The 26,428-nt window shown below is 55.6% G+C and overlaps 1 protein-coding gene across 2 annotated transcripts in view; it reads left to right on the forward strand.

Annotated features, from left to right (window-relative positions):
* Window positions 1-26,428, forward strand: part of EPHB1 (EPH receptor B1) — a 51,415-nt gene that overhangs the window by 20,010 nt on the left and 4,977 nt on the right. The window contains exons 3-16 of one of the 2 annotated variants that reach the window (XR_004753233.1): window positions 950-1,631; window positions 9,589-9,744; window positions 12,569-12,904; window positions 14,813-14,994; window positions 15,139-15,301; window positions 17,504-17,612; window positions 17,808-17,872; window positions 20,071-20,193; window positions 21,201-21,448; window positions 21,552-21,767; window positions 23,429-23,578; window positions 24,050-24,243; window positions 24,329-24,484; window positions 24,574-25,890. Coding sequence is in view for 1 of the 2 variants with exons in the window: in XM_035334633.1 (XP_035190524.1) it covers window positions 950-1,631; window positions 9,589-9,744; window positions 12,569-12,904; window positions 14,813-14,994; window positions 15,139-15,301; window positions 17,504-17,612; window positions 17,808-17,872; window positions 20,071-20,193; window positions 21,201-21,448; window positions 21,552-21,767; window positions 23,429-23,578; window positions 24,050-24,243; window positions 24,329-24,484; window positions 24,574-24,682 (2,889 nt within the window). In the remaining variant the exon portion in view is untranslated. Of the gene's footprint in view, window positions 1-949; window positions 1,632-9,588; window positions 9,745-12,568; window positions 12,905-14,812; window positions 14,995-15,138; window positions 15,302-17,503; window positions 17,613-17,807; window positions 17,873-20,070; window positions 20,194-21,200; window positions 21,449-21,551; window positions 21,768-23,428; window positions 23,579-24,049; window positions 24,244-24,328; window positions 24,485-24,573; window positions 26,153-26,428 lie in introns of those variants that run through there. The other variant, XM_035334633.1, reaches the window with a different exon arrangement.

Genomic DNA, 26,428 nt, shown 5'->3' on the forward strand with positions numbered 1-26,428 from the left:
TGGGGCTGGCTCTGCCTGGCCCCGCTGTCACCGGAGCGATACCTGGGGAGGGGTGGGAAAGCTTAAAGGGAGAGGGCAAAACCTCATCACGGTGGGGCTGGTCTTGGTTCGCCAGCTCTTCTGGGAAGAGTCGACGCTCGGTGCTGCCCCTGCACGCACCAACGCCCGCAGTTGCTGCCGTGTTGCCCCCAGGAATTATGCACGTATCTGCGTGCTGCTTAAAGATGCCGTATGAATAATGCCGTTATGAGGAGACTGTAAACATGGATTAGTGAAAATGAATGGATTACGAGGCTGTAAATCTGTCTGTGGGACTCTAATTCCATCATACGCCATTCACAGTTTGCTGCTGTCCCTTAATTGAAATTGTAGCCCAGATTGTGTTAATGCCCTTCTATAAATCGAACTGTGAATCTATATTCTCTCTGCTGCGGTGTGCTTTGGTGATGCTTTATTTAGCGAGTTTTTCTTGCCGGTGGAAGCAATCCCGTTGTGCCAAGAGCCTGAGGCTGGCCTTGCTTGTCAGCCCGTGTGTTGGCTCAGTCTCTGATGAAGACACGGCCTCGTGTGTTGCTTTTCTTCGTTTCTCAAAGTGCTTTGACTGTCCGTCTTCCCATTTGTCCGTCCTCCTAGCCTCCCGGGGCAGCTGAGGCAATTTCCCCACGTGGAAATGTTTTAGCCTCAGTTGGGAGCGTGGGGCAGCGAGCAGGAGGTGAGGTTTCCTCCTGGTGCTGTTTCCCTGTGTACCTGGGGCTGTCTGTCTGTGACGGTGCTCCTGGCCCCCTCACGAGGTGCAGCCAGATGACCTCTGCAGGTCCCTCCTGACTGGCACCAAACTGATTTGGGGTCCTCCTTTCAGGCCATCCCTGCCTTTGGGGTGACTGGTGCCTCCGGTGCCACCTCCAGCCCCACCGCCTCCCTCTCACGGCCTCTCCTCTCCTTTGCGCAGTGGGAAGAAGTGAGTGGCTACGACGAAAACCTGAACACCATCCGGACGTACCAGGTGTGCAACGTCTTCGAGCCCAACCAGAACAACTGGCTCCTCACCACCTTCATCAACCGGCGGGGTGCCCACCGCATCTACACCGAGATGCGCTTCACGGTGCGGGACTGCAGCAGCCTCCCCAACGTCCCCGGCTCCTGCAAGGAGACCTTCAACCTCTACTATTACGAGACAGACTCGGTCATTGCCACCAAGAAGTCCGCCTTCTGGACGGAGGCACCCTACCTCAAAGTGGACACCATAGCTGCTGACGAGAGCTTCTCCCAGGTGGACTTTGGTGGCAGGTTGATGAAGGTGAACACAGAAGTGAGAAGTTTCGGGCCCTTGACCCGCAATGGCTTTTACCTGGCTTTCCAGGACTACGGGGCTTGCATGTCTCTGCTCTCCGTCAGGGTCTTCTTCAAGAAGTGCCCGAGCGTGGTGCAGAACTTCGCCATCTTCCCAGAGACGATGACGGGGGCGGAGAGCACCTCTCTGGTGACTGCCCGCGGCACCTGCATCCCCAACGCCGAGGAGGTGGACGTGCCCATCAAACTGTACTGCAACGGGGACGGGGAGTGGATGGTCCCCATAGGCCGCTGCACCTGCAAGGCTGGCTACGAGCCGGAGAACAACGTGGCCTGCAAAGGTAGGGATGGCCTTGGTTTGCAAGGTGCTTTGTGCTTCTGGAGCTTTGCTGGCGTGATGTTTGTCCCCAGACAAGCTGTTGCGGGTGATGTGAGTGGCCTGGAGCTGATTTCCAAACGGATCTGCCGTGAAGCTGTTGTGCTCTGGGGAGACCAGGCAGGGATCTGGGAGCCGCGGTGCCCAGATCTGCTCCCAGGTCCCTAAATGTTGAAAACATGCAGAGAGCACCTTCCTTTCTGCCCCTCCTGCCCCAGCACCGTTGAGGCAGCTGGTGTGCATCGCTACTGCCCGTGCACAGGGAGCCCCCAAAGCTTTGTGGTGTCCTCTGGGGGTGCGGGTGCTCTCGGTGCTTCTCTCAGTGTGCTGTGCTGGTGTGATGCTGCAGGGCGCGTGGCCCCTGGCTGCACCCTGATGTCAGCCCCTGCTCGCAGTGGGGGCACTGGGTCCTTTGGGGAGGGCTTGTTTGTGCTTAAAATAAGATGGCATGCTAGATGTTGTCTTGGTCATCTTCAGAAGGCTGCTGGGCCACTTTCCCGGTGACATGTCTTATTCTGGTGCCCCTGACCTACAGTCACTGATGTCCCTTTGCAGAAGTGTCAGTTTCCCCTCCTGTCCAAGTCTGAATCGGTCTCAGTGGTCTTTTCCCCATGATCTCTGCCATGAGAGCACGGGGCAGTGCTGCTTCGGAGCAGAGGCTGCTGTGCATCTCCTGCACGCTGCTGTGACCCAGCGTGGAGCAAAAATGGTAAGAGCAGAGCAAAAACCCGCAGCCCCAGGAATGCCTGTAGCACGCAGAACCCAATCTGCATTCTCCTGGTGCTCTCCAGAACTTGCAGAGCTGGCTGCATGTCTTGGACAGAGGCTTGCATCGTGATGGCGACAGGGGCACCCGTTCGATGGAGCCCCCTCTGCCGCCGCCACAAGCTCGCTGGCAGCCGCGGCGATTTGCTGCCTTCAAAGGGCGATGCTCGCTGGCGGAGCCGCTTTCATCTCCTCGTTATTTCCTGAGCAGAGCTGCAGGAGCTGGGCAGCCGTCGCTGGCCTGACCGCCGTGCCGGTGCTCTGGTTCTTGGTATTAATTGGTTTTGTTGTGTTTTTTTTTTGCTGTTTTTCTGGGTTCCCCCAGCCATGGCACTGGTGTGCAGCTGCTGGGTTATAAATATGGAAACGGTGCTCGCTGCTTGTCGTCTCCTCTTGCAGTTCTGATGAATATTTCCCAAATAGGGTTGGAGGAATTTTTTTCCTATTAGCATTACAAGCTGCCCTTTCAGTCTCCCCTCCTAAATTATGGTCGTGTTTCTGTACCTTGCTTGGAAGCAGGGGGGAGCAGAGGGTTTTTGCATGAGAAGGGCTGTAATCCCATCCATTAATCCTGTCCATCGCCAGGGGGAATGTTTGGGAAGTTGCTTGTTCCTGCTGCTTTCCTGACCTTTCCTCACGGTTCGTGCCCTGTGCTCCTGCTCTGCAGTGCCAGGGCTGTAGAAGAAACTTCTGCCACCGCTCCGCAGAGCTCCAGGCTGTTGTTTTGCCTTCGCATGGTGGGCGTGCATCGTGTTACGGCTCCTTTGGGTGAAAATTTAGGCCACCTGCAGGTCTAAGGGGGTGGGAATGTCTGCTGTGGGCTGGCCAGCAGCATCCTGGAAAGCACCACGGTGTTCTGCAGGTGCAGCCTGCTCTCGAAGCTGGTGGCTGAGGCAGGTGGTTAAGTGGTCCCATCATGTGTTCCCACATGGTCCCACCACGGTCACCTTTTACAGCCCCGTACGAGCACTTCCCAGTTACCGTGGCAGGAGGACGGATAAAGGCTTGGGCATCACGTGGGACTGGCACGCCTGAAGATCTTGTTAGATGCCTGGGAGAAACAGCAGACCAATAAACTATCCGTTCTCTCCAGGAAGCCCAGTAAAAACAACCCTAAAAGCCAGGGCTTCGCTCAGGTCTGTTGGAAAGTTCACCACGTTTGAGTAAAAATCTGGGATTGGACCCTGGCTTCTTGGTGGCTTGTGTGGACCCTTTGGTCACGAAGCTCCTCCTCGTATCCTCGTGGACCTCGGGGACCACGAGGGAAGATCTATGCCCACCGCTGCTGTTCTGAAACTTTGGTGGGCAGGGGACAGCACATCATGAGGCTAAAGAAAATGAATTTGCCTTTCTCGTTGGGCTTTGTTGCAGCTGTGAGGGCGCAACACCTCATGGGGTGATGCTGCTTAGGGATGGGTGCCCACCGCTTGCTCTGGGTCTCCTGCAGCAGGATCTGGGTCCCTCCATCACAGCCGCTCCTCGCGGGGCAGGATCGCACCCCAAGCGTCGGGTGAACATCTCTGTCGGGTGGCTTCGCCGCCGCCGCGCCGGCTCCCGGGAGGCTGGCGCTCCTGACATCTGCTTGAAGCCTTCGTCAACCTGAGCAGCCGAGATGAGCCACTTAACGAGCCCGGGGGAATTGTCACAGAAAAATCCGTGATATTTTAAGGTTGAGAAAATGGGCTTAATTCCTCAGGGAAAGAAAAAAAAAATATATAAGGGGAGGGTTGAGTTGTTGAGCTCCTTCGCCCCGATCTCATCCCTCCCGCCCCAGGAGTGGAGGCAGTGCTGTGGTGGGGCTGCCGGAGTGGATCAGCTCCAGGGGCTCGTTAATTGGAATTATTGCTGTATGTTGGGTGCCCACAGTGACTGGGGTCCTTGTTTTCCCCGTGTTTTCCGTTCTGGATGGTGGGGCTCCGTGCCTGAAAGCCCAGGTGGGGCTGCCCCAGCTGCTCTGAGCCTCGGGTCGATGCGAAGCGGAGGCTGTTCCTGAGCCCAAAATGAATAATTCATTCAGCACGATAGCCCACGCGCCGTTCAGGTGGATATTAAACCCATCCATCTCGCTGGCCCCGGCCCTCAGCCGTGCTTTATGGCCTGCCGCCTGGTCAAGGCGCAATGCATCACCGCGCTGGGAGGAGGTCTTGGGTGCGAGCCTTCCTTGGTTCCTCCCGGAGGGAAATAATTAAACCTTCCTCTGCTGACTCTGAAACCTAATGACGGCAGGCGGCTGGGCAGAGGGGCTGCCCGCTTCTGCCCCGATGGGGAAGGGGCGATTCTGGCTTGAGTCTGGGGAGGTGGGGGAGCACCGCGGGGGCCGGCCGGTGGTGCGGGCAATTCTGCCTTTCCCTGTGGCCAGCTCCACGGAGAAACCAGTGAAGGAAACAATCCGAAACGAAAGCAGCTTTGTGCCACGTTTTTACTCTGTTTCTAAAGGCAGAGAGAAGGGGTGAGAGCGCCGTTGTGCTGCTTCTCAAGCTTTTTTCAATCTTTTTTTTTTTTTTTCCCCCTCCCTCTGTTGGCAAATTCCTGCTTCTTTGTCTCCGCTTCGCCTTCCCTCCCGCCCCTCGCCGTGCCGGTGCCCCAGGAGGAAGGCTCCTTCGGGTGACGAAGGTGACAGCAGCTCCGTCCCATGGGCAGATGGCTTTAGGGAGGGGGGCTGCAGAAAAGCCCTTTATTTTTTGCTCACCCCGCGTTGGCTGCAGCCGTCCCCCTTCCGCCGCTGGGTGGAACAGGCAGCACGGCTCTGCCAGCGCCGGGCAGGGATGCGCCAGAGGCACGGAGCTCTGGAAGGGGGGGGAATAATCATTTTTCTGAAGTTACGCCTTAATGAAGACATCCGTTAACAGCCGTACCCATTTCTCAAGGAAAACATCCAGGAAAACCTTGTTAATTTTTTTTCCCCTAATGAGCATGGTGGGTTTTAATGGAGGTGTTAATTGGACGTTATTAGCCAGAAGGCTCCGCGGGTGGGTTCGGGCCCTTCCCGGCCCCGCATGGACACCCAGAGGAGCCGGCTGCTGCCAGGGCAGGATCAGGCCACCGAGGGCTCGGGGCAGCTGCCTGGTGCTTCGCTTTGCTGCATGTGGGCGTTTTATTTTATTTTATTCTTCCTCCAAGACTACCATTTATATATTCCCTCCAATTTCCAGCGAGGACTTTAGAGTGTTGTATCGATTTTAGCCTTAAAAGAGGCAGAAAAAGCCCATGGATTTTTATTCAATAATTATTTTTTTTTCCAAGGGTCTTTTCAAGAGCCTATTTACAAACAGGGGAATAAATCTGCCTCCGACACGCCGGCTTTGTTCCGCCAGGCTTACAGGCAGGCCTGGGAGCGAGCCCCGCAGCCCGGGCTCGGCCCCGCGGGAGCCGGGATTGTTCTCGTGCACAATGGCAGGGCGGCGAGGAAGCGCAGGGTCCGGCCCGCGTCCGGCACCGCATTGTTCCCCGCCGATGTTTGCAGAAATGCCGAGCACCTGGCCAAGCCGGTGACTCATTCCCGGGAGCCTGAAAACCTCCCTGTGACTTTTTTCCCTCCCCCTTGGTTTGGTTTGTTGGGTTTCTGGTGGGATGCGCGGCGGGGCAATGCCTCTGCTGCGCTCGCGCCTGGCGGCGATTTCGGTCGCGCATGGTTATCGAACTCGGCGTGTTTGTAGGGAGCCCCAAAGGGCAAGTGGCGTTTTGCAGCTCGGAAAAGCTCCCGGAGCTGCCCACAGACAGAAAATCCTGGCAGTCTCGTGCGGCCTCGCCGTGTGCACAGCAGCTGTTACGGATGGGGGAGACTTTTCTCCTCCTCCCCCCCACTTGTTGATGCCACGCTGGTGTCGGCGCTGTTCCCAAAGGGCCGTTCCCAAAATCCGGCTGGCAGGGTGTCCAGGCAGCGTGCAGCGTGAGGCACAGCGGGTGACGTAGCCTCGGCTCAGCCCGGCGGTGCCCACGAGCAGCTTTGCTCCTCTTTTTTTGTTGGTTTTGCTTTTTCCCCCGTTCCTTCATTTCCTATTTCTATCTGGCAGTGGAGCCAAAGTGCCACAGGAAAGCACGCTTTCAGGGGATTTCTCCTGCAACCTTTCTGGCAAGCAGGAGGAGGAGGGTGCCTGCCGTGGCGTCCGGCCCCTCGTGCCCATGGGGTTGTGCCCTGCCCGGGGCTCCCTCCCCGTCTGGATCCGTCCCAGCGCGCTCCCCCCGTTAAAACCAGCGGCTGCTCTGCGCCCGTGTGTCCTGGCAGTGCGAGCGTGGCCACGTGGCTGGAGCCCTCCACCGGCACCGTCCCGGGGTGCCTCATCCATCACAGCATCAGCGCTAACGAGGAACCACTTCAGGCGTAATTAATAAGCACTTGATGTTGTCTAGATCGAGGGGCTACTGCCTGGCCTGAGCGGGCGGTGGAGGGAAAGGTGCTTAATGAGCTCCTGGCAGGAGAGGAAAAGGTTTCTAACCAGCGCGGAGCGTTTGTGCGGGTCACGGGGCTGCTCCAGGCGCCGGTGGCACCACGAGGTGCTCCTGGCTTCCCCGTGGGGCAACGTCCAGTGGGTGCTTGTTGGGCCCCCCCACAGGGATCCTGGTGGTCACAAGGCAGAAAGCGGATGCGTTCCCAACTGGTCCACAACTGCCTGCTCCCTGCCAGCACGCCTTCGGTGCCGCCTTTTGTCCCTAAGGAGATGTGACCTTGCTTCATGCAGCCCCTTGCATCCAGATTTGCTTTTGGTTTCTGCAGCGCCTGTTTCCCGTAGTGTTTCTTAAGAGCCGAGCAGAAACAAGCTTGAGCAGGTGAAAAAGGGGCTCACAAAGTGACCTGGAGTTTTGTTTTATTCCCCTTGGCTGTTTTTGAGGGCAAAAATGAATTTTCCTGCTTTCCGCCGAGCTGACAGCCTTGTGGCATCATCTGCTTTCCTTTTTACATGTTGAGCTTTCCTTTTTCTACATGAATAAACCATTGTGGCCCAGGCTCGGAAGCTGCTGACTTTAATTTATGTGTGTCCCACGGCAGATCTAAGCCTGTTTCTCCAGAGGTGAAGGGCTGGCTTAATTAACTCGCTGCGTCAACGCAACGAGACCGGAGCTGCTTGTAATTATGCTGGGCGGGCGCTCAGCTCCCAGCCTTCTGTGCGTCTTTGGAAAATGGGTGAATTGGGATGGTTTCAGGCAAATGGAGAGGGCTTTCTCCTTCCGTAGACTTCTCCAGCTTCCCCAGGCTGAGGACTGGGAGGTGGGGAGGCTCCATGGTGGCGTGTCCCCATCGTGGTGGTACACCAGGTATACAGGGCCTGCTGGTCCACGAGAAGACTTCACCCTGGTCTGAGGTTGCGTCCACGCACCCCCGGGCCACCGCCTTGATTTGTCCCCCCAGAAACCGTCGGGACGGGATGAGCGTGATCAATGCCCTCAGATCACCCCGGGCGTAATCGTAGCATCCTCTAAATGTCACTTTTTCCTACAGCATGCAATTCCAGGTGGGCGTTTATTTGCCTTTACGGTGTCTTTCATCCTCACTTGTAGCATCCGTGCGGTCCGTGCTTGGAGGTGGCGGCGCGAGGAGGAACGCCGCCTCGCTGCTAGAACAGCCCTAAAACACCCTCCTTGGGGCTAGTGGGAAAATCCCCGCTGGGAGGCTGGGAGATAGCGGGGCTGGGTTTGGGGCGGGGGGCTCGGGGGACGGGGGAAGGCCCCGGGCTCAGCCGGGAGGACTTAGGCGAACCTGCTGTAATTACAGGAGAGCAGTGCTAATTGGTAATGGTAACAATTAAGGGCCACGTGCTTGCGGATTACAGGAATTTGCAGGGAAGTGTAGTGATAAAAGAAACCCGAGGATGCCGGCTTGCGGAGCGGACTTTGTTCCCTTATTTTGACAGGTGTCGCCTGGCTTCCTTGTAATTAAAAACAAACAAAACCCTCACACCGACCCCCCAGCGCGCTTAAGCCGAGGGGTGTTTGTATTAAAGCCTTCCTCTTGTCATCCTCCCTCGCTCTCCTCTTGCCTGCCCTATGGGTTCAGGTGGACATCCTCCGCTCCTCTCCATCCTTATCCTCGTAGGCGCCCAGCACGCTCCCCATGCTTCCCCAAGGGGAAAAAGGGCACGTGGGGACCACTGTGTATGGGGACAGCACAGGGAGGGGTGACATTCCAGCCCTTGGCCGTGGTGGCCTCTGCTTTGGTGTCCTGACGGTCACCTTCAGGGCTGGTGGCCCATGTGTCTGGCTGCCTGCCTGCATGAGCCTCTGGCTTGTGGCCCCCGCGTGCTTCCACAAGAGGCCACACGTGTGGCATGGGCGCAGTGGGACGTCGGGGACAGTGGTGGGTCCCTCTGGGGTGCTGCGTCCCCACGCTGTCAGGAAGAGCTGGTCCTTTGTGAAGCACCAGTGCCGTGCCTCAGGCTGGGGGAAGATCCCCTGAATAATCAAATCGTAAAATATTGTTTTGATTTATTCCTTTTTATCATCTTTTAATATCTGGAAAGACTGCGCGAGCAAGAGGCCTTCATGAGTTTTGAATGACAGGTTAAAGGGCTCCAATAAAGATTAGATGGTCCACTATCTCCCAAGGAAATTGCATCAAAGTGGTTACTCCTGCTTGCTCCTATTAATTTCCTCTTCATGGCTGCTAGGAGATGCCTCATATCCTGATGCAGCCGACAGGGGCTAAGAGGCACTTCCCATTATCTCCATCATCGCCGTGTTTATGAGACACTTAGTGTGGTTCTTCGCCGCGCGGTGCCTCGGAGGTGGTGGCACCGTGGGGCAGAGCTGGGAGCAAGCGGCTGTGGGGCCACCACCGTGCAGGCGAGGGGGGAGCCACCCTGGCCAGGTGGTGGCCTGGTCCGTCCGGCACAGCCACAGAAATCTGTGAGCTCCCTTCTGCAGCCTTGGGTCTTTGGGGGTGTCAAGGACAAAGGGGGGGGCATCAATTGAAGGGGCATCCATTTGTCAGCACCTCCTTGGTGAGGGGCCACCATGGTGGGGTGGGACAGGGACAAGGGACCCCATCTGCGTCACTCCATCTTTACCCTCGAGCACAGAGCAGTGAGGTGCCTGATGAACGAAGCCTCCTCCCCTTAAAGGCTCGAGGGGATGGTGGGGAGCAGGGGCATCCACCACCACCCGGCAGAGCCCCAGCTCCTGGCCATCCCATCCGAGCACAAACTCTGCTTTTCTCTTTGCAGCCTGCCCGGCCGGGACCTTCAAGGCCAGCCAGGGTGCGGGGCTGTGCGCCCTGTGCCCCCCCAACAGCCGTTCCAGCTCCGAGGCGTCACCGCTCTGCGCCTGCCGCAACGGCTACTACCGGGCTGACCTGGACCCGCCGGCGGCCGCCTGCACCAGTGAGTACTGGGGGGGGGCACAGGGGTCAGGCTCGATTCCCCACAGCTGTGTCTGCACTCGCTGTCTTGTTCCTTGTCTTGCGGAGGGAGTGTTTTGGGGTAGGGGAGAGGGGTTCTGCCTGGTGCCGTGTGCCGTCAGGGGTATTTCTGGGGTGGCGGCTACGGGCTCAAGCCTGATTTTTGGTGAGGAAAGAGCTCAGGAAAGAAGAAAGGACTGCTGGTGTTCTTCAGCCCTCTGGGAGCATGGGTCTTGGCTTCAATGCCTCCTGAACTGTCCCCCCAAAATTGCCACTGACTCAGGTCTTTAAGCCAGGAGCTTTAACACCAGGATGTTATGGAATACGACCGATGAAGACTCTCTCCCTTACCCTCTTTGCAAGACCTCACCGTTTGGCTACAAGCTGCTGTGGGGTGCTGACCATCTCCTCCTCTCCCACAGGGGCGCATCCCTCGTACCGAGCCCCAAAGCCCCCGTTGCACAGGGCGGTGGCGACAGCGCTGTCCTCTCGCCCTGTGGCCTCCCTGCCACCTGGGGACCAGCATGGAGAGTGGTTCAGGGGCCGAGGGTTTCTTGTTGGCATCCCCCTCGTTTTTTAGGGGGTGCGGCTGGGACTTCCCATGCTGTGTCCAATCCTCAGCTCCTTAGAAGATCTGTTGTAGAGGAGCTTAACCTACAGAAACCCTATTTTTGAGGGTGATGGGATGTTTTCCTTGCTGGCCACCCCACTTCTTTCTCTGGAGCCTGCATGGGTTAGTGCTGTTGTGCTTGTGCCTGCCGGGATGCACCTGATGCCAAGGAGTCCCTGTGGTTCCCCTCCAGAGCTGGAAATGTGTTTCCATGTTGTGCTGAATCACCCGACCCGTCGGAGCAGGAGTCAGGAGGTACAAAACCTGCGGATGAATCTGTGCCTTCGTGGTATCTCGTTACGTTGCTGATTTACAGTATTGCTTCGTGAAAGGATTACAGTATTAAAAAAAAGTCTGTTTACTGATTTTTCCTTCTCTTTGAAGCTTGGTTTTCAAACAGGCTAATCTGAGGTGCCAGCTGTTCACTGACAAAGTTGTTCTGTGTCACAGGAGTAAATACTTCTCCATCTTTATTGAATTTATTAGTTGAGCATTAATGGGAAATGCCCCCAGTAAAGCAGTGCCACAGCCTCGCTGGTGCCTTGAACAGGGCGGCTCCTGACAGAAACTCTTCCCCAGTTTCTTTTCTTTCTTTATTTTTTTTTCGAAGAGCCCTTAAAGCTCAAAACATTGCAGCTGGAAGCTGCCACCTGTGTCAGCACTGCGGTCCTGGGAGAGCCAGGAGGACTCGTAGCTGCTGGAGGAGCAAATGGGCAGCGTGGGTCCTGGGGCTAAGCATGGATAATTGGGAGGTGTGCTGGTGGCACCTTGGTTCAGAAGAGAGCCACGCTGGACAGGCAAGCAGTAATGCTGGGAGCACAAGAAGCTGGTGGCAGGAGCCTCCTTGACCAGGGCAAAAGGCTTTTTCTCCTTTTTTCTTATCGTCTGTTAAGGGTCGGAGGCCGGGGGCATTGCCTGGCCCCGTGATAACCACGGGAAGGCTCTGTTCAGGACACGCAAATCCCACCTCCCCTTTTCCCAGCCATTTTCCTTTCTAACCCCGTTATTAGAGCTGGTTCAAGGCTGTGTCTCCTGCCGTGTTCCACGAAGCTGTCCTTGTGGCATGGCCCCGCTGCGTGTGGTGGTGGTGACCCCATCCCCAGGGATGCTCTGCAGCAGCACCTCGAGCCTGCAAAATCCCTGTCTGACAAGGATGCTGCACTGGCGGCTGCTCCCTGACAAGCGCCTTCAGCCCAGTGGAGGGGGAAAAAATTAAATGGATCGCATTTTTGTTATTTGATTCTATTTTACTTGTCCATTGCATCCCATTCCAGGGAATAATTCCTCCACATCCCCAGGTTCCCCAACACACGTGTGGGAGGTCCCCCGGGACATTTTTCCTCTTTCAACCTCTTCTCTAAGGTCAGGTCCTCCATCATTTTTATTGCTCCCTCTGAACTCTTCCTGACATGGAGAAGTCCTTTTTTTCTTCCTCGGAAGCGCAGTGCTCACACCCGAGCCCTGCCGGCATGAGTAATTAATTGTTCTCCTGGCCTTAATGTAAGGCAGCAGACAGCTTTTGGGCTTTCAGTGGTGGACCCACCCGGATGTCACAGCTGTGCACTGGATTTCTCTCCCTGGTGTGGCTGGCACCTCCTTTGTTGCTCCCTATCGATCCCAGCCGCGTTTTGCCAACAGACAAAATCGGTGCTGTATTTAATTCCCTTCTTCCGAAGCATCCGCCACAGCTCCCATCTCGGTACTACCTGCGGCGTTGATCAATGAACTCTCTCGTCTGACATCCCAGCTGCTAATAAAATGCTCCGACGTGGTGGGTAAATACCCGTGCTCCCAGCCTGGAACACGGAACCGCCAATAACCATTTACTATTTTTGACTCTTTTCTCCCTTTGCTCCTGCGTTTCAGTGAGGTTGTGGCTAGGTGACATGTCCGAGTCCCAATCTGAACCCCAAGCCCCTTTCTTCTGCTGGAGGCGTTGGTGGGTGGGGAGTGGGGAAGGGTACAGGAGAAGATGGGGTTGGAGGTGAAGATAGGGGGAAGCGTGGATGGGGAAAGTCTGCGCTGTGTCCAAAGAGGTGGCGATGACGTCCCTCCTGAGCCAGGAGGCAGTGGGTAGGTGGCAGGGGGAGCCGTGGGGTGTCCTGCTTGGCACTGGAGTCCCCTGGGCTCCTGCCCAGCCCCAGAGCAGGCAATGTTTGGTGCGAGGACCTGTCTCAACCCCTCTCCTTCCCCACAGGCGTCCCCTCTGGCCCCCGCAACGTCATCTCCATCGTCAATGAGACCTCCATCATCCTGGAGTGGAACCCGCCGCGGGAGACGGGGGGCCGGGACGATGTCACCTACAACATCGTCTGCAAGAAGTGCCGGTCGGACCGGCGCGCCTGCTCCCGCTGCGACGACAATGTGGAGTTCGTGCCCCGGCAGCTGGGGCTGACGGAGACCCGCGTCTTCATCAGCAGCCTCTGGGCACACACGCCGTACACCTTCGAGATCCAGGCGGTCAATGGGGTTTCCAACAAGAGCCCCTTCCCGCCCCAGCACGTCTCCGTGAACATCACCACCAACCAAGCTGGTGAGTCCCGGGGAGCTGGTTGTGATGCCAGGACCCGTGCCTGCTGTTCGTTCCCCACTAGATTTATAGGGGGTGAGGTGGCACCAGCCCTTCCCCGCACTCCTGTGGTGGGAAGGGGGAAGTGGGTTGAAACCTGGCCCTTCCCAGTGGGGAAGGGAACCCGGCTGTGGCAGGAGCACAGCAGGCAGAGGGGATGGGGAAGAAGAAGGGGATGGTAATTTCTGCTTTGCGCCAAGCGTGTAACGCAGGCAGCCTTTGTTAACCTGCTCCCTCAGGAGAGCGCAAGACAGAAACCTGGCGTAAATTTTTTAGTATCTCCCCTCCTGGGAACGCCGATCCTGTCAGGCTCTTGTGTTACGTTTGCGCCTGGCTGTCACTGGTGTCTTGTTAACCAAGAGCAATCAAACCTGCTCCTTGCACCAAGACCTTTTCTTCTGGGGTGCATTTTGGGGGAGTATTTTTGCTGCCCCCCCTCCTCCATCCCTGCATGTTCCCTTCATCTTCCCAGCTCTGCTTTCCTGGAGCTGGGGTGGCTCTGCCTGCTGGTCACCTTTCCTCCACATCTCCTCCTCCCCCTCTTCCTTGCTGTATTTGCCTTGTGAATGCTGGATACGAGCATGGAAATATATCTGTGGTGGGATGGGCTGTGTAATAACTGCGATGCCATGCGTTGCATTTAGTGCTCTAAGGGCATTGTTGGCGTTTGTGAGACTACAAACAAATACCTGCATGGGGAATCCTGATCTGTGTGCTTACCGAGGCACCCCAAAACACCTCTCCCACTGTTCCACCTGCACCCAAGCATCGCTGTGTGCTCCCCTCCCCGCTGCTCTCGGCACTGATCCTGGCTCTGCAGTGGGCTTTTCCACCTGGTTTCCAAGTGGCCTCGTGCTTGTACATGGCCAGATCCATGCAGGTTGGTTGGTGTTGGCCCGTCCCAGCTGGGCACTGGGCACAACATCTCACACAGCACCACCTCTGCCATCGAAGGGCAGGAATGTGGGGGGCTGTGAACGCAGCAATTAACAGCACAGCAATCAAGCGAGGTGTTTAAATGCAGAAAATGAATGTCTTGGAGCGGAAGTGGAAAGATTTAAGGGGGAAAAAATGATTAAATGTGCTGGATAAACAAAGGCAGCACTGGACTGTCGACATCTCCTGCAGCACGGTGAAGGCGTGCCGCTCGTTCTTAGGTGCTGAGCGGGAGGGAGTGATTATCCTCTCCCCTTTGTCCTGAGCATGGCGAGAACGATGATGATGAGGGCAGAGAGGCTGGAATATGGAGCTGACCCTGTGTGGGTCACCCTGGAACAGCTGCAGCTCTGTAGGGCTTTGGGTACCTTTCCTGGAGGCTTTTCGTAGGAAGAGGGCATGATCAGGGCCACACTGTCTGGCTCTATCCCTTTCATGTGCATCTTGGAGGGCTGCAGGGCTGGGGTGGTTTGAGTCTGTGCTGCAAGTTTGGGCTTTAGAAATGGTGCTCCTTGGAGGCTGGGCACTGAGGCTGAGCGCTCCTGGAGGGCCCCTAAGAGCAGAGCCAGCAGCGAGCAGCAGCGGATGCAGGTGCCACAGGGGGGTGTCCCCTGGTGTGTTGGGGTCATGTCCTCGACTGCCCCAAGTTACAGAGTGTGCCCAGGGAGAAGGAGCACTGAGGATTTCCAGATACCTAATTAAAAAGAGTAATTGGTTTAAATACCAGTATTCCCCTGCTAGCTTGCCACTTGGGCTCTGTGTGAGCTGCTGCACTGCTGCTCTTCTCACCACTAGACAGGGACCTTGTCCTGTGGGGCCAACAGCCGCAGGTGTGGGAACCAGGAGATGGGTATAAATGAGAGCTTTCACCCTCCCCTGGGGCCGTGCAGGCTCAGTCCTACCCCTCGGGGTTAATTTTCCCCCCTCCCTCGGCAGCACCCTCCACAGTCCCCATCATGCACCAGGTGAGTGCCACCATGAGGAGCATCACGCTGTCCTGGCCGCAGCCGGAGCAGCCCAATGGCATCATCCTGGACTACGAGCTCCGCTACTACGAGAAGGTGAGCCGGATCTGCACGCCCGACGTCAGCAACACCGTGGGCTCAAGGCCGGCAACGGTAAGCTCGGGTGGAAACCTCACCATGGAGGGTGAGCAGGGGAACAGCGGGTGCAGGGTGGGCTACGGCATCGCCATGACCTTCCCAAAACATCCATCGCCGCCCGCTCCAGCTGACCCCTTTGTCTCCCGGTCCTACCCACAGGACCACAACGAGTACAACTCCTCCATGGCCCGCAGCCAGACCAACACGGCCAGGATTGAGGGGCTGCGCCCCGGCATGGTCTACGTGGTGCAGGTGCGAGCGCGGACAGTGGCCGGCTACGGGAAGTACAGCGGGAAGATGTGCTTCCAGACACTGACCGACGGTGAGCGAGTGGCCGGGGTCCAGGGGGTCAAATGGGGGAGGAGGGCACGTTCTCAGCCGCAGCTTCAGGCTCTAATTGGATTAAATGAACTTGTCTCTGCAAACCTCTCCCCCAGCGGACAGCGTGGCAAAAGCCAGGTGATTTACAGGGATGTCTTATTAATTGCCAGCTGGAGGAGTAATCTGCTGTAAATCTCCTATCCGTGTTTGCTCCCCTGCTATTTAGCTGTGGTTTTGTCTTTCCTGCATCCATCCGTGGTGTTGGGGCTGGGTGCTCTTCAACCCAGTCAGGTCCCCTCCCTGCTCTCATTTCTCCGGGTGTTTGAGTCGTCCCTCCTATAAATCAGTCCTTCCAGCCCTTTCATCAGTTTTATTGCTTTTCTCTGAATAACGTCAATAAAAGATGCAGAAAGCAGAACAGATGGATGGAAAAGAGCCATGCCTTCTCCTGCCCCGGGTCATCATCCAGGGTGTGCTCAGCACACTGTGGTGGGGAGGAGCGGAGAGGTGCAGGCCCCCCAAAAGCTGTCCTGAGGTGTTTGGAGCCACATCTGTGTCCTTTCAGGCAAGCCTCGAAGGCTCAGACCCATCTCTCCTGGGGTTCCTCACCCCAAGGTGGTACAGTGCAGGAAAGGGCAAGTCACAACCTTCACGGTGTCTTCTGGCCTTCTCACCAGAGTCTTGCTGTTGTTCTTCTTACCCCAGCCCTTCCCAGTGAACGGACACCCAGAAGTACTACATCCCTTTAGGCACTAATAACTCATGGGATGGCTTTTCATCACCCCTGGCTTTGGAACAAATGCAGGAGTCAGTGAGTGGAACAAGGCTGTTTTTGTGGTCCTTCTGCCCCTCCAGAGGCTGAAGTCCCTGCAGAGAGCTCTTTCTCTGCTGCTGTCAGCCCAGTTGTGCTCCAGCTAGGTGACACCCATGGGTCCCAGCCCACTGGTTCACCAACCTCTGCAGGCTGGTGAATGCCCAGCGCCAGGGGTACAAACCGCAGTAGCACTGGCTGCGGGTCCCCAGGGAGCCTTGATTGAACCCGACTTTGAGGACAGGCTGCGTGACAAACAACCGTTTAATATCTTTGTTAACGTAATTAAAGTTGCCTTTGTGTTGGCCACGTCCTGGTCATGAGAAACGTGTCCTGCTGTGATGAGATGGGGTCTGCAGCTGGACTATCTCGGGGTGGGGCAGTGCCTTGCAGGCACCCCATATCCCCAGCCCCAATCTCCACCCTGGCATCTCCCCCCAGAACTCGTGGTTTTCCCAGTCCGGGGCCAGGTACCAGCCAGCTGCAGGATGTTCAGAGCAGGGCATGCGTTGGGCAAGCTTCTGGCAGCGGGCAGAAGAGAGAAAAGCACACAGGGGACTGAAAGGAAGGAAATGGTAATAACCCCCCAGTGCCCTCAACACCCAGGATTAGAGAAGTGAGAAGCAAAACCCTGCCTCAAATAAGCAATTAATTGAAATTTAATAAGAATGGATATTGTAGATTATTAAAAAATAATTGATTGTTAGAGGAGAACTTACTCGGATTTGAGCAGCATGCAAGGGAAAATTCTAGCTGCTGGTAATTAACTGCAGAGCAGAAAAATACAGATAAAAGGGTGTTAAATACTTCCTTTTGGAGTGAATTTTATTTTAATCCCTGCTTGTGGCTTCTGGCGTAAGCGACAGGGCAGGACTGTGCTGGTTAGGTATTATTCCACAGACCTAAATACAAATGGGTCAAGCCTGCTTCTCATTTACACCGACATCCTTTTGCTTTAATGTGGCCTGAAGTTAGGCATCAGAATCAAATGAAAGTGGCCTTGTCTTGAATGAGGTTTACAGCCAAGTCTGGTGCTCTCAGTTGTACTTCTTCTCTGGAGGGTCTCTTCCCCACCTGCTTTCCTGGAATGTCTAGGAGCTCTGTGAGACCCCATGTTAAATTTGGTTGAAATGACCAATGGGTCTAAATTTATAGAGCAAAGGTGCGGCCAAAGCCACCTTGTAAACCTCTCCCCTTTGGGAAACTGGACCTAAGCTCTGCTGGTTTGACTTCATTCCAAGGACCGTCTCTTCCATATTTTTAACCCTAGCCACGTGCCCACCTTGCTGATCACCCTTCCCATGGGAGCAGTCCCCATGGGGATGTTCTGGGAGCTCTGCCTGTTCCCAGGGGCTGCCAGGGAGGGCTCACCTTGTCCTTTTTCTCCTGCAGATGACTACAAATCTGAGCTGAGGGAGCAGCTGCCGTTGATCGCGGGGTCTGCTGCAGCCGGGGTGGTCTTCATCGTCTCACTGGTGGCCATCTCCATAGTCTGCAGCAGGTGAGAACGTGGAGGGGCAGCTGGAAGAGATTCAGTGCAGGAGGGGAGGGATGGGGAAATAATTCAGGATGCCATCAGCAAAGAAGGGAGCTGGAGGTGGTCACCACGGCGTGGGTGAAGGCATCGAGGTGCAGGCTGCCCAGCAGGGAGAGGTTCACAGTGTTGCTCATGCAATTTTCTGGTCTCTCCTCCCAGGAAGCGTGCGTACAGCAAGGAGGCGGTTTACAGCGATAAGTTACAGCACTACAGCACCGGGCGAGGTGAGCAGGGCAGGGGAGAGGGTCGGGGTGACTTTGTGGGGTTGTGGAACCGCTGGTGGGGAGGGAGAAGAGTAGCAGGGGGGAAATACACAGGGGATGGGGTGAGGATGCTGTGAAGGCTCCCAAAGGCAAGAAGGAGGCAAACTGATCATAAAGGAGCAAAGCAGCAGCTCCAGGTGGTAATTGTGACCCAGCCCTTGGCTCCTGCACAGACCTGGCACACCAGGCTTACAGCTCTGTGCATCGTGAGCACCAGCAAACCCCATTTACACCCTCCTGGAGAAGTCTCCCAGGTGGATTTGCTTCCTTTCAGACTGGGTGCCTGGGACAAACAAGATCAGGCTATTAGAAATTAATTGATAAGAGCTGGTGGGGAAATGTGCCCAGGTCTGTGAGCAGATGGCAGGGAGGTGCCCAAGTGGAGTTATATAGGAAAAGGTTGTATATTGCATTTTTAACTGTATCCTGGCTGGCAGACGTCCCTTTGCATAGCCTTGGAGGGGTTTTGCTGTGCATGTGGGAGGAAATCTCCAGTGTGGGGCTGGGTCCTTCAGAAATACAACCCACGCAGGTGCACGGAGGCTGGGATCCAGCCTGGGAGAAAGAGCAGCCAGCGCCAGAGCTGGAGCTCTCCTGGGGATTTGGGGCTGGCAGCTCCAGCATGGCAGGGCTCAAAACCAGGTGGAAAACTGGTGAAACGGGTCTTGGTATTTTGTTTTTAAAGCCGGGTGATGGGAACACAGAAAAACCCGGTCAAGGTTAGCAAGCTTCCAGGCGCGTGGCTGTTGCACGTGCCCAAGCAAAACAGGTGGGAAATTTGTGGCGAGCAACTAATGGGGAGATGAGCTCATCAGCGGAACAAACCCGCTCGTTTAACGGCACGGCAATTAGAGCATCCTCTTACAGCTCCGCGTGGGTCGCCCGAGGGGTGTCTGCGCTGGGGCCGGTAACCTCAGAGGTGGTGAGAAGTGGGCTGCAATTTCTCGTGCCTTGTCCCTGCGTGATGCTTTGAGATAGCCTACGTGCAGAAGGTGTCCTGCAGCGTTCTGGTATCTGAGGGTTAGAAAAAAACAATGGCCTGAGGTGCCCGAGTCCCACTCGTTTGGATGGGATGGGAAATGTGAGTGCCTTAGGGAGATTTGGGGGGAGCTCAACCTGGTGTTTGATAAGCCCGGAGCACGTCAGAGGGTGTTTAAAAGCCAGCCTGCATTGAGAGCGAGCAGGAAACTTTGGTGTTATTTTCTCCTTTATTTATTCAATTTTTTGATCGGTGAGTCAGTCTTGGTTACGATCCTGTAAATCCCTTTGTAATCCTGGCTGGAGCATCAGCTGCTCTTGTAAAAAAATTTATGGGGCAGTTAAAGTGTACGAGACAGAGCCGTAAAGGGATTTATGAACTGGGAGATGCACAGATGGCTTCATTGCAGTCGTTGTCACCCACCCCGGTTGCGCAGAGCTCCTGCCCCAAATGCCCCCGCTGTGGAGGAGGCGATGCCATGAGTCCCGTGTTCAGCAGCTTTAGTGATGCCCTGGCCAGTGCCGGTCCTCCAGGTATCCTCCAGGTTAACCTCAAGGACCAAGTGTCTCCTGCACCGACGTGCTTTTAGGGTCAGGATTTACCGTCACCATCCCCTGCCCTTCCTGGCTTGCGGTCTGGCCTGAAGGCAGTGCCCGTGTCTTCCTGCGGTGCGGCCGGGTCCTGCTGCTGCCCAGCAGGGATGGATGAAAGGCCAGCAAAGCCGCGCTTTTATGGCTCCATACAGGTTTTTGATTATAATTGCTGCACTCTGTCAATTTAGTGGCAGCCACAAAACTATCAGAGGCCTTTTTGGGTAAATAAATATTTCTTAAATAATGCATCTAGCCTCATAAAGTTGCCAATTGCCTTGCCATAAAAACCGCTAATTGTAGTTGTGGTCTGTCAGTGTCCCTGTGAGCTGGCTGCTCATCAGCGGCTCCTGCCTGCCTCGTTCTCTCTCCTCTCCCCTTCTTCAGCCTCTGCTCCCTCCTCTAACCTTGCTGGAGGGAACAAAAGAGGAACATAGTGGGCTGCTGGAGGTGGTGTGGAAGAGCAAATAGCTGATTTAACGGACATGGGGAGGGGCAAGTGTGAGAACAGTCTTCAGGTCTTGGCCATGGCACAATGACTTCTGGTTTTCTTTCTCTTTTGCCACTTTTCCTGTGTTTCTCATGACAAGGGTCTCCAGGGATGAAGATCTACATCGACCCCTTCACTTACGAGGACCCCAACGAGGCAGTCCGCGAGTTTGCCAAGGAGATTGATGTCTCCTTTGTGAAGATTGAAGAGGTCATTGGAGCAGGTGGGTCCCCACATGCCCATCTCCCTGCCCTCTTCACCCCTTCTGGGTGGACACCTGTGGACCTGGGGCAGTTTTCTGGGGGGTACATGAATGGTTCTTTGCTAGGAAATGCAAAACCTTTAATGAGGCCTCAGGATATCAGCCTTTTGGGGATTTTTGGTGGATTAGGGGATAGGAGGCTCATTTCTTTTCTCAAAGTAAGTTCCTCTGAAGCTGGGAAGAACTCCGTTAATGTATTTGCTGGGTGACCGGGGGATTTCCTAGTTTGCTTCCATGAGGTAACAAGAAAAAGCCAGATCTCTTTCCAGTCTGTGCCATATTCGCATACATATGTATATGTACACATGCGTACACGTATCTGTAAGTCATCTGTGCTGCTTTTATTGCAATTTTACATGACTGTGTTGTACTCGTAGAAGCGAGTGCAAAGCTGGGGGAAAGCCGCAAGGAAGCAGTGAGCTGTTTCAGTCGGGATCAAGTTCAGCGATGTATCAGCTGCCTTTTGCTGCTCATCAAGGCAAAGCAGCTATAAGCCTGGCTTAAATGTAATCCCTCCACAGACAAATTTCACCTTGGCGAAGGAAAAGCTCTCCCGGTGGAAACAAGAGGGAGCCTTCTCTGCGTTTTAAATCAGAATGCAGCAATGAAAACAGACCAGTTATTTTCCCTTCCTAGATAACTGATGTGCAAAAAGGTGGCCGCGATTATCGACGCTGGCACCTTGCACTTGAGGGAGCCCTTAAAAGTTTGTGCTCTGCCAACGTTCCCTTGGGATTCACAAGGGCAGCCCCAGGCTCCACGGTGGTTGGTGATGGGCTCTGGCAGCCTGGAGAAGGCTGTAAGCCCAGCCACATCCTCAGCGCCTTTCAAAGAGGATGGACACACAGACTTGTGAGCACCATTGGGTGTCAACTGCTTGGTGTTTTTCAGCCGCTTGGTTTGGAGCTCCAGGTACTGTTCTGTGCAGTTGTATGTGGAGGTGGTAATGGATGGTCTTGCACTTGCAGGGGAGTTTGGAGAAGTGTATAAAGGCCGCCTAAAGCTACCTGGCAAGCGGGAGATCTACGTGGCCATCAAAACGCTCAAAGCTGGCTACTCTGAGAAGCAGCGCCGGGATTTCCTGAGCGAGGCCAGCATCATGGGGCAGTTTGACCACCCCAACATCATCCGGCTCGAAGGGGTGGTGACCAAGAGCCGACCTGTCATGATCATCACAGAGTTCATGGAGAACGGGGCCCTGGACTCCTTCCTACGGGTAAGGCGACATGGGGCAGTGCCAGCTGTTGCTCAGCCACAGGATTTGGGGTGCAGACTCTGTTGCCCCATCCCAACCTCATGCTTGCTCTTCCCGATCACAGCAAAACGACGGGCAGTTCACGGTGATCCAGCTGGTGGGCATGCTCAGAGGAATTGCTGCTGGGATGAAGTACCTTGCAGAGATGAACTATGTTCACCGAGATCTGGCAGCCAGGAACATCCTGGTCAACAGCAACCTAGTGTGCAAAGTGTCAGACTTCGGGCTCTCGCGCTACCTGCAAGACGACACGTCCGACCCCACCTACACCAGCTCCTTGGTAAGTACCTCGCTTCCTGCAGCAGCAACCCCACCAGCCTCCTGTTGAGGCTGGTTTCTCTAAAACTGGCACGTTGATCTACCCAACCTCACCCGTGCCGCACTGCGCCTGCTGGGTGGGGGCTGTGTGCTGGGTGTGCCCTCTGGAGCTCCTGGCAGGGATGCAAAGTCCTGCTGTGGGTCTTGGGGGGGGGGGGGGTTCCCGCCGGGTGGTTAAGGGCTGTGGTTCCCACCATGGTAGGGAATAGCCCCTCTCGCAAGGGCTCTGGGCTTGAGAGCAGCATGGGTGCTCAGAGGGGCTGGTCCACCCCTTGTCTCCTCTTGCTGCTTTCCTTCCATCAGCGGCGAAGGCTCTACTGCTCAGCTGCTGCCTTGTTTGGGAAGGCTGGCACTCTGACTTTCCTTATTCTTATTCCCTTTTTCATCATCCTCTTCTTCTTCCTTTCTCTTCCTCTCTTTTATGAGTTTTCTGTCTCCCTCGTCTCCAAAACACCTCTTCTGTCCTGACCGTGCCGTACGAAGGGGTTAGGTGGAACCAGGGAGACATCACTAGGCAGTGTCTGCAGCGCATAAACCCCCGGCAGCAGGCTGGCGAGGCTGTCGGTGGCGTTATGGATGAGCAGACAAGAAGGCTGTGAGTGCCCCGTTGACCTGCTGGGCTCTCTAATTGATTAATCACTTATTAAAAGGGCTAATAACCTTCCTAACTCTTTGCAAACAATTCATAATACAGGGGTATAACGCGTGGCAGGGTCAGGCCTTGAAGAAGGAGAATGGAGGCAGCGCCTCTTCTCCAGGCAGACGTCAGGGCAGCGAGCAGGGGCATGGGTTGGGTGCAAGAGCAAGGATGCACGTCCAACACCAACCCCTGCAAAGCAGTTTCTTGGGCTGCCAAGCTGTGCCCAGGCGTGCTTTGGCGTGATGTAGCTTACAACAGGAGCCCCAAGGAGATGAGGCTTGTAGGATTTCATCAAATGGCAGTAAACGGATCAAGTGAGTCACGCCACAGCCAGGGGGGTTAAAGCGAGCTGCGGGGTTTCTGGCTGGGCTCGGGTCTGCTCCTGCTCCCTGCCCAGACTCGTCCTGCGGCCATTGAGCAGAGACGCGTCAGGTTTTTTGTTTGAAGACCCCAGCAGTAGCTGCTGGGAAGAGGCCTAGAGTAGCCGTTTCCTACCTTTAGAGATAAAAGAGATTATCTCATCTGTGTTTTTATTTAATTTAGGCCATAATAGATCTCCTCGGCAGCTGGGAAATGATGCTGTGCCTGCGATTACATCACTCTGCCTCCCACAGCAGGTTTCTAGCTCTGGGGAAAAGGCAGGAAAAACAACCTAGCAGTTAATTTCTCCATTTGTAGTTATTCAAATCAAATTTTTGCCATTCAGCCTTAAAGAGCAGCTGATGCTTCATTGGAAGGGCTACGGAAAACAATTGTGCTCAACGATTTACAATGCAGTTCTGCCCCGAGCACATACCACGCGTTTCTGTGTTTTTTTTTTTTTTTTTTTTTTTTTTTTTCCCCCTCCGTCCCTTGGCTTTCTGCTTGAAGAGCTGGGCTGTGCTTGCCCAATAGTGCTTGACTGCAAGGCACTCGCTGGCTTGAGCAGGATGAGTGCGCAGGCTGCCGAGGCTGGGGTGCTCACCAGCTCCTGTTCTTGGCAGGGTGGGAAGATCCCCGTGCGGTGGACGGCGCCGGAGGCCATCGCCTACCGCAAGTTCACGTCGGCCAGCGATGTCTGGAGCTATGGCATCGTCATGTGGGAGGTGATGTCGTTCGGGGAGAGGCCCTACTGGGACATGTCCAACCAAGATGTAAGTGCTGGGGGCTTGCTGTCAGAAAAAAAATAAAGGCAAGGGGAAAAAAAAAAAGCCCAGCCCAAATGGAAAGCAAGAGGTCAAGGCAGCGCTGGAGCTCCTCCAGACCCTGTCGCCGTGGTTTTTGAGATGAAACAGGCTGGCGAGCGAGAGGAATGGCGGGAGGGAAGCTGGGAAGAAAAGCCGGTGGGCTGGTAATTGGACTTCAGGAAGCTGCAGTGCCTTTGAAAATGTTCAGAGGGTTTGTGAGCTGGGAAAGAGCTTTGGTAGTGTGACTGCCGTACTCCAATGCGATCCGCCGAGATAACGAGTGGCAGTGCTCCGTTGCGAGGAGCTGCAGCACGCGGAGCATCAGAGCGGAGATTAACCTCCCGGGGCATCTCCTCCCACCCGCTTTGCCGGCAATCACGGCAGCACTGCCCGCGCGTCTCCGTCCCGCATCCTCATGCGCTGCCTTGCTCCCCGCAGGTCATCAACGCCATCGAGCAGGACTACCGGCTCCCGCCGCCCATGGACTGCCCGGCCGCCCTGCACCAGCTGATGCTGGACTGCTGGCAGAAGGACCGCAACACCCGGCCTCGCTTCACGGAGATCGTCAACACCCTCGATAAAATGATCCGCAACCCGGCAAGCCTCAAAACTGTGGCTACCATCACCGCTGTGTGAGTCCCCGAGCGCGTGGCTTCCCTCCCTTCCTGGGGATGAATTTGTGAGTCCCGTCCTCACCCCGTCTCTGTCCCCTTCCAGGCCTTCTCAGCCCCTCCTCGACCGCTCCATCCCCGATTTCACTGCCTTTACCTCAGTAGAAGACTGGCTGAGCGCTGTCAAGATGAGCCAGTACAGAGACAACTTCCTGAGCGCTGGCTTCACCTCCCTCCAGCTGGTCGCCCAGATGACATCTGAGTAAGTCTGGTGCCTCTGTGTGGGCAGCAGCTCGCGGGGCTGCTCAGTGTGGCTGTCCATTGATGTCCGTCTGTCCGTATGTCTTCCAGAGACCTCCTGAGAATAGGGGTGACTCTGGCTGGGCACCAGAAGAAGATCCTGAACAGCGTCCAGTCCATGCGAGTGCAGATGAGTCAGTCTCCAACCTCGATGGCGTGACGTCCCTCGCTCGACGGGGAGGGGACGGGGAGGGCAGGCGGCGGAGGCGGGAGGGGAGGAACTGACGGAGCCGCGGTGCGACGGTCGGAGAGGGGCGGCTGCGGCCGGGGGCTGCGCCTGCCGGCGAAGGATGCTCCTGGGACTGGCCTCGGCCTGGTGACTTCCGTTCCTCGCCTACAGAAGCACACTTACCGATGTCACGGGGAACGGCGTATAAATAAGTATAAATATGTACAAATAGTATATTTAAAAATGGAAAAAAACACAAAACCACACACAAAAAAAAAACAACAATGAAGACAAACCAATGTACGTTGGGGAAATGAACCCAAATCCTAGAGACCAGACTCCACTCCCACCGCCAGTGAGCAGTAGTCAGAACTGAGGCGGAGGAAGGGGCTGTTGGGGAAGGGAGAGGCACCAGATTGAGTTCTCCAACCGGAGAAGCCACCGGCAGCGACTGCCTTCCTTCCTTTTTGCTTCCTTTGCTCTCCCTCCCTGCCCCGGCTCCTCCTGCTGCCCCCGCTCCCTCCTCTGCTCACGGCCCAGTGGAGCCTCCTCAGCAGCCTCCACAGCTGCCCCCGTCGTGTCCAGGTGTCGCTCTGCCAACTACCAAAGGACTTCGCTGACCACTGCAAGGGGGGGATCCGACTCAATCCAGTTAATGTCTTCATATTGAAGAAGAGATTTACCTTCAATAGAAAAACCTTGGTTTTTTTCTTTTGCTTGCATTTTTTTGCAAAAAGGAAAAACAAACAAACAAAAATCCATCATGGAAAATGGAAAGAGGTGTTCCCGTGTGTGTGTGTGCGCGCGTGTACCTTGTCAACCTACCGTGGACTCGCTGCTTGTCCATACCCAGAGGTCGCCACCCACCCGAAGGCAGTGGACGGCCGGGATCCCAAGCCCGGATCCGTGCCTGGAGCCAGCAGAGGCCCCAGCGAGGCCAGCGCTCAGCGCGGCGCAGGCGGGACCAGGACGAGGATGAGGAGGATGCGAGGGGCCAGCGGGGACAGGACTGGAGGAGCCGCAGCGCGTGGGTACTGGGTTGTGGAGGAGGAGGAGAGATGCTCTGGGGAAGAGACTGATGAGGCCTCCAGAGCCTCGGGGATCTGCAGAAGATGGCTTCGGAGAACTTTAATTCCCCCATCTTGTGGACCTAAGGATTTTGATATTGGGTTACAGACTTGGGTTTCATGGCTTCAGAGGTAGGTCCATTTGTCTCGTGTACTTCTCTGTCTGTCAATCCTTCTCTGTATTTTTCTGCTTACTTCCTCGAAGCCTCATCCAGTGAATATTTCTGTGTTTAATTTGATTTTTTTTTTTCCCGGCCAATGATCTCCTTTGCAAATTGATCTAGTTAAAATTACTAGGCGCATGTCAGTGTTTACACAGAATATTGTAAGTCTGGGCAATCTAACTTCCCTCTGCGGACTGCGCGGAGAGTTTATAAAATGAATGAACTCTTAATAAGGCTTTTACTTAGATGGCTATGTGCGAGTTGTAACGATCCATCACCGCGGCTGGCAGCAGGAGCCGGGGCTCGCCGTGCCCCGAGGGCTGCGGGTCCCTGTCAGGAAGGTGTTGGGGCTGCCTGGTACCTCCCAGCTCTATGGGGTGCCTCAGGTGTCTGGAAGATGCCCTCCATCCTCCTCCCCTTCAGCACGTGTCTGTCTGTGCCGTGGGGGTGCCCCGTGTCTGTCTGTCCCTTGTCTGCCCATGCTGCAGGGATACCCTGTGTCCACA

The sequence above is a fragment of the Oxyura jamaicensis genome, chromosome 9 (assembly GCF_011077185.1).
Source record: "Oxyura jamaicensis isolate SHBP4307 breed ruddy duck chromosome 9, BPBGC_Ojam_1.0, whole genome shotgun sequence".
NCBI classification, from domain to species: domain Eukaryota; kingdom Metazoa; phylum Chordata; class Aves; order Anseriformes; family Anatidae; genus Oxyura; species Oxyura jamaicensis.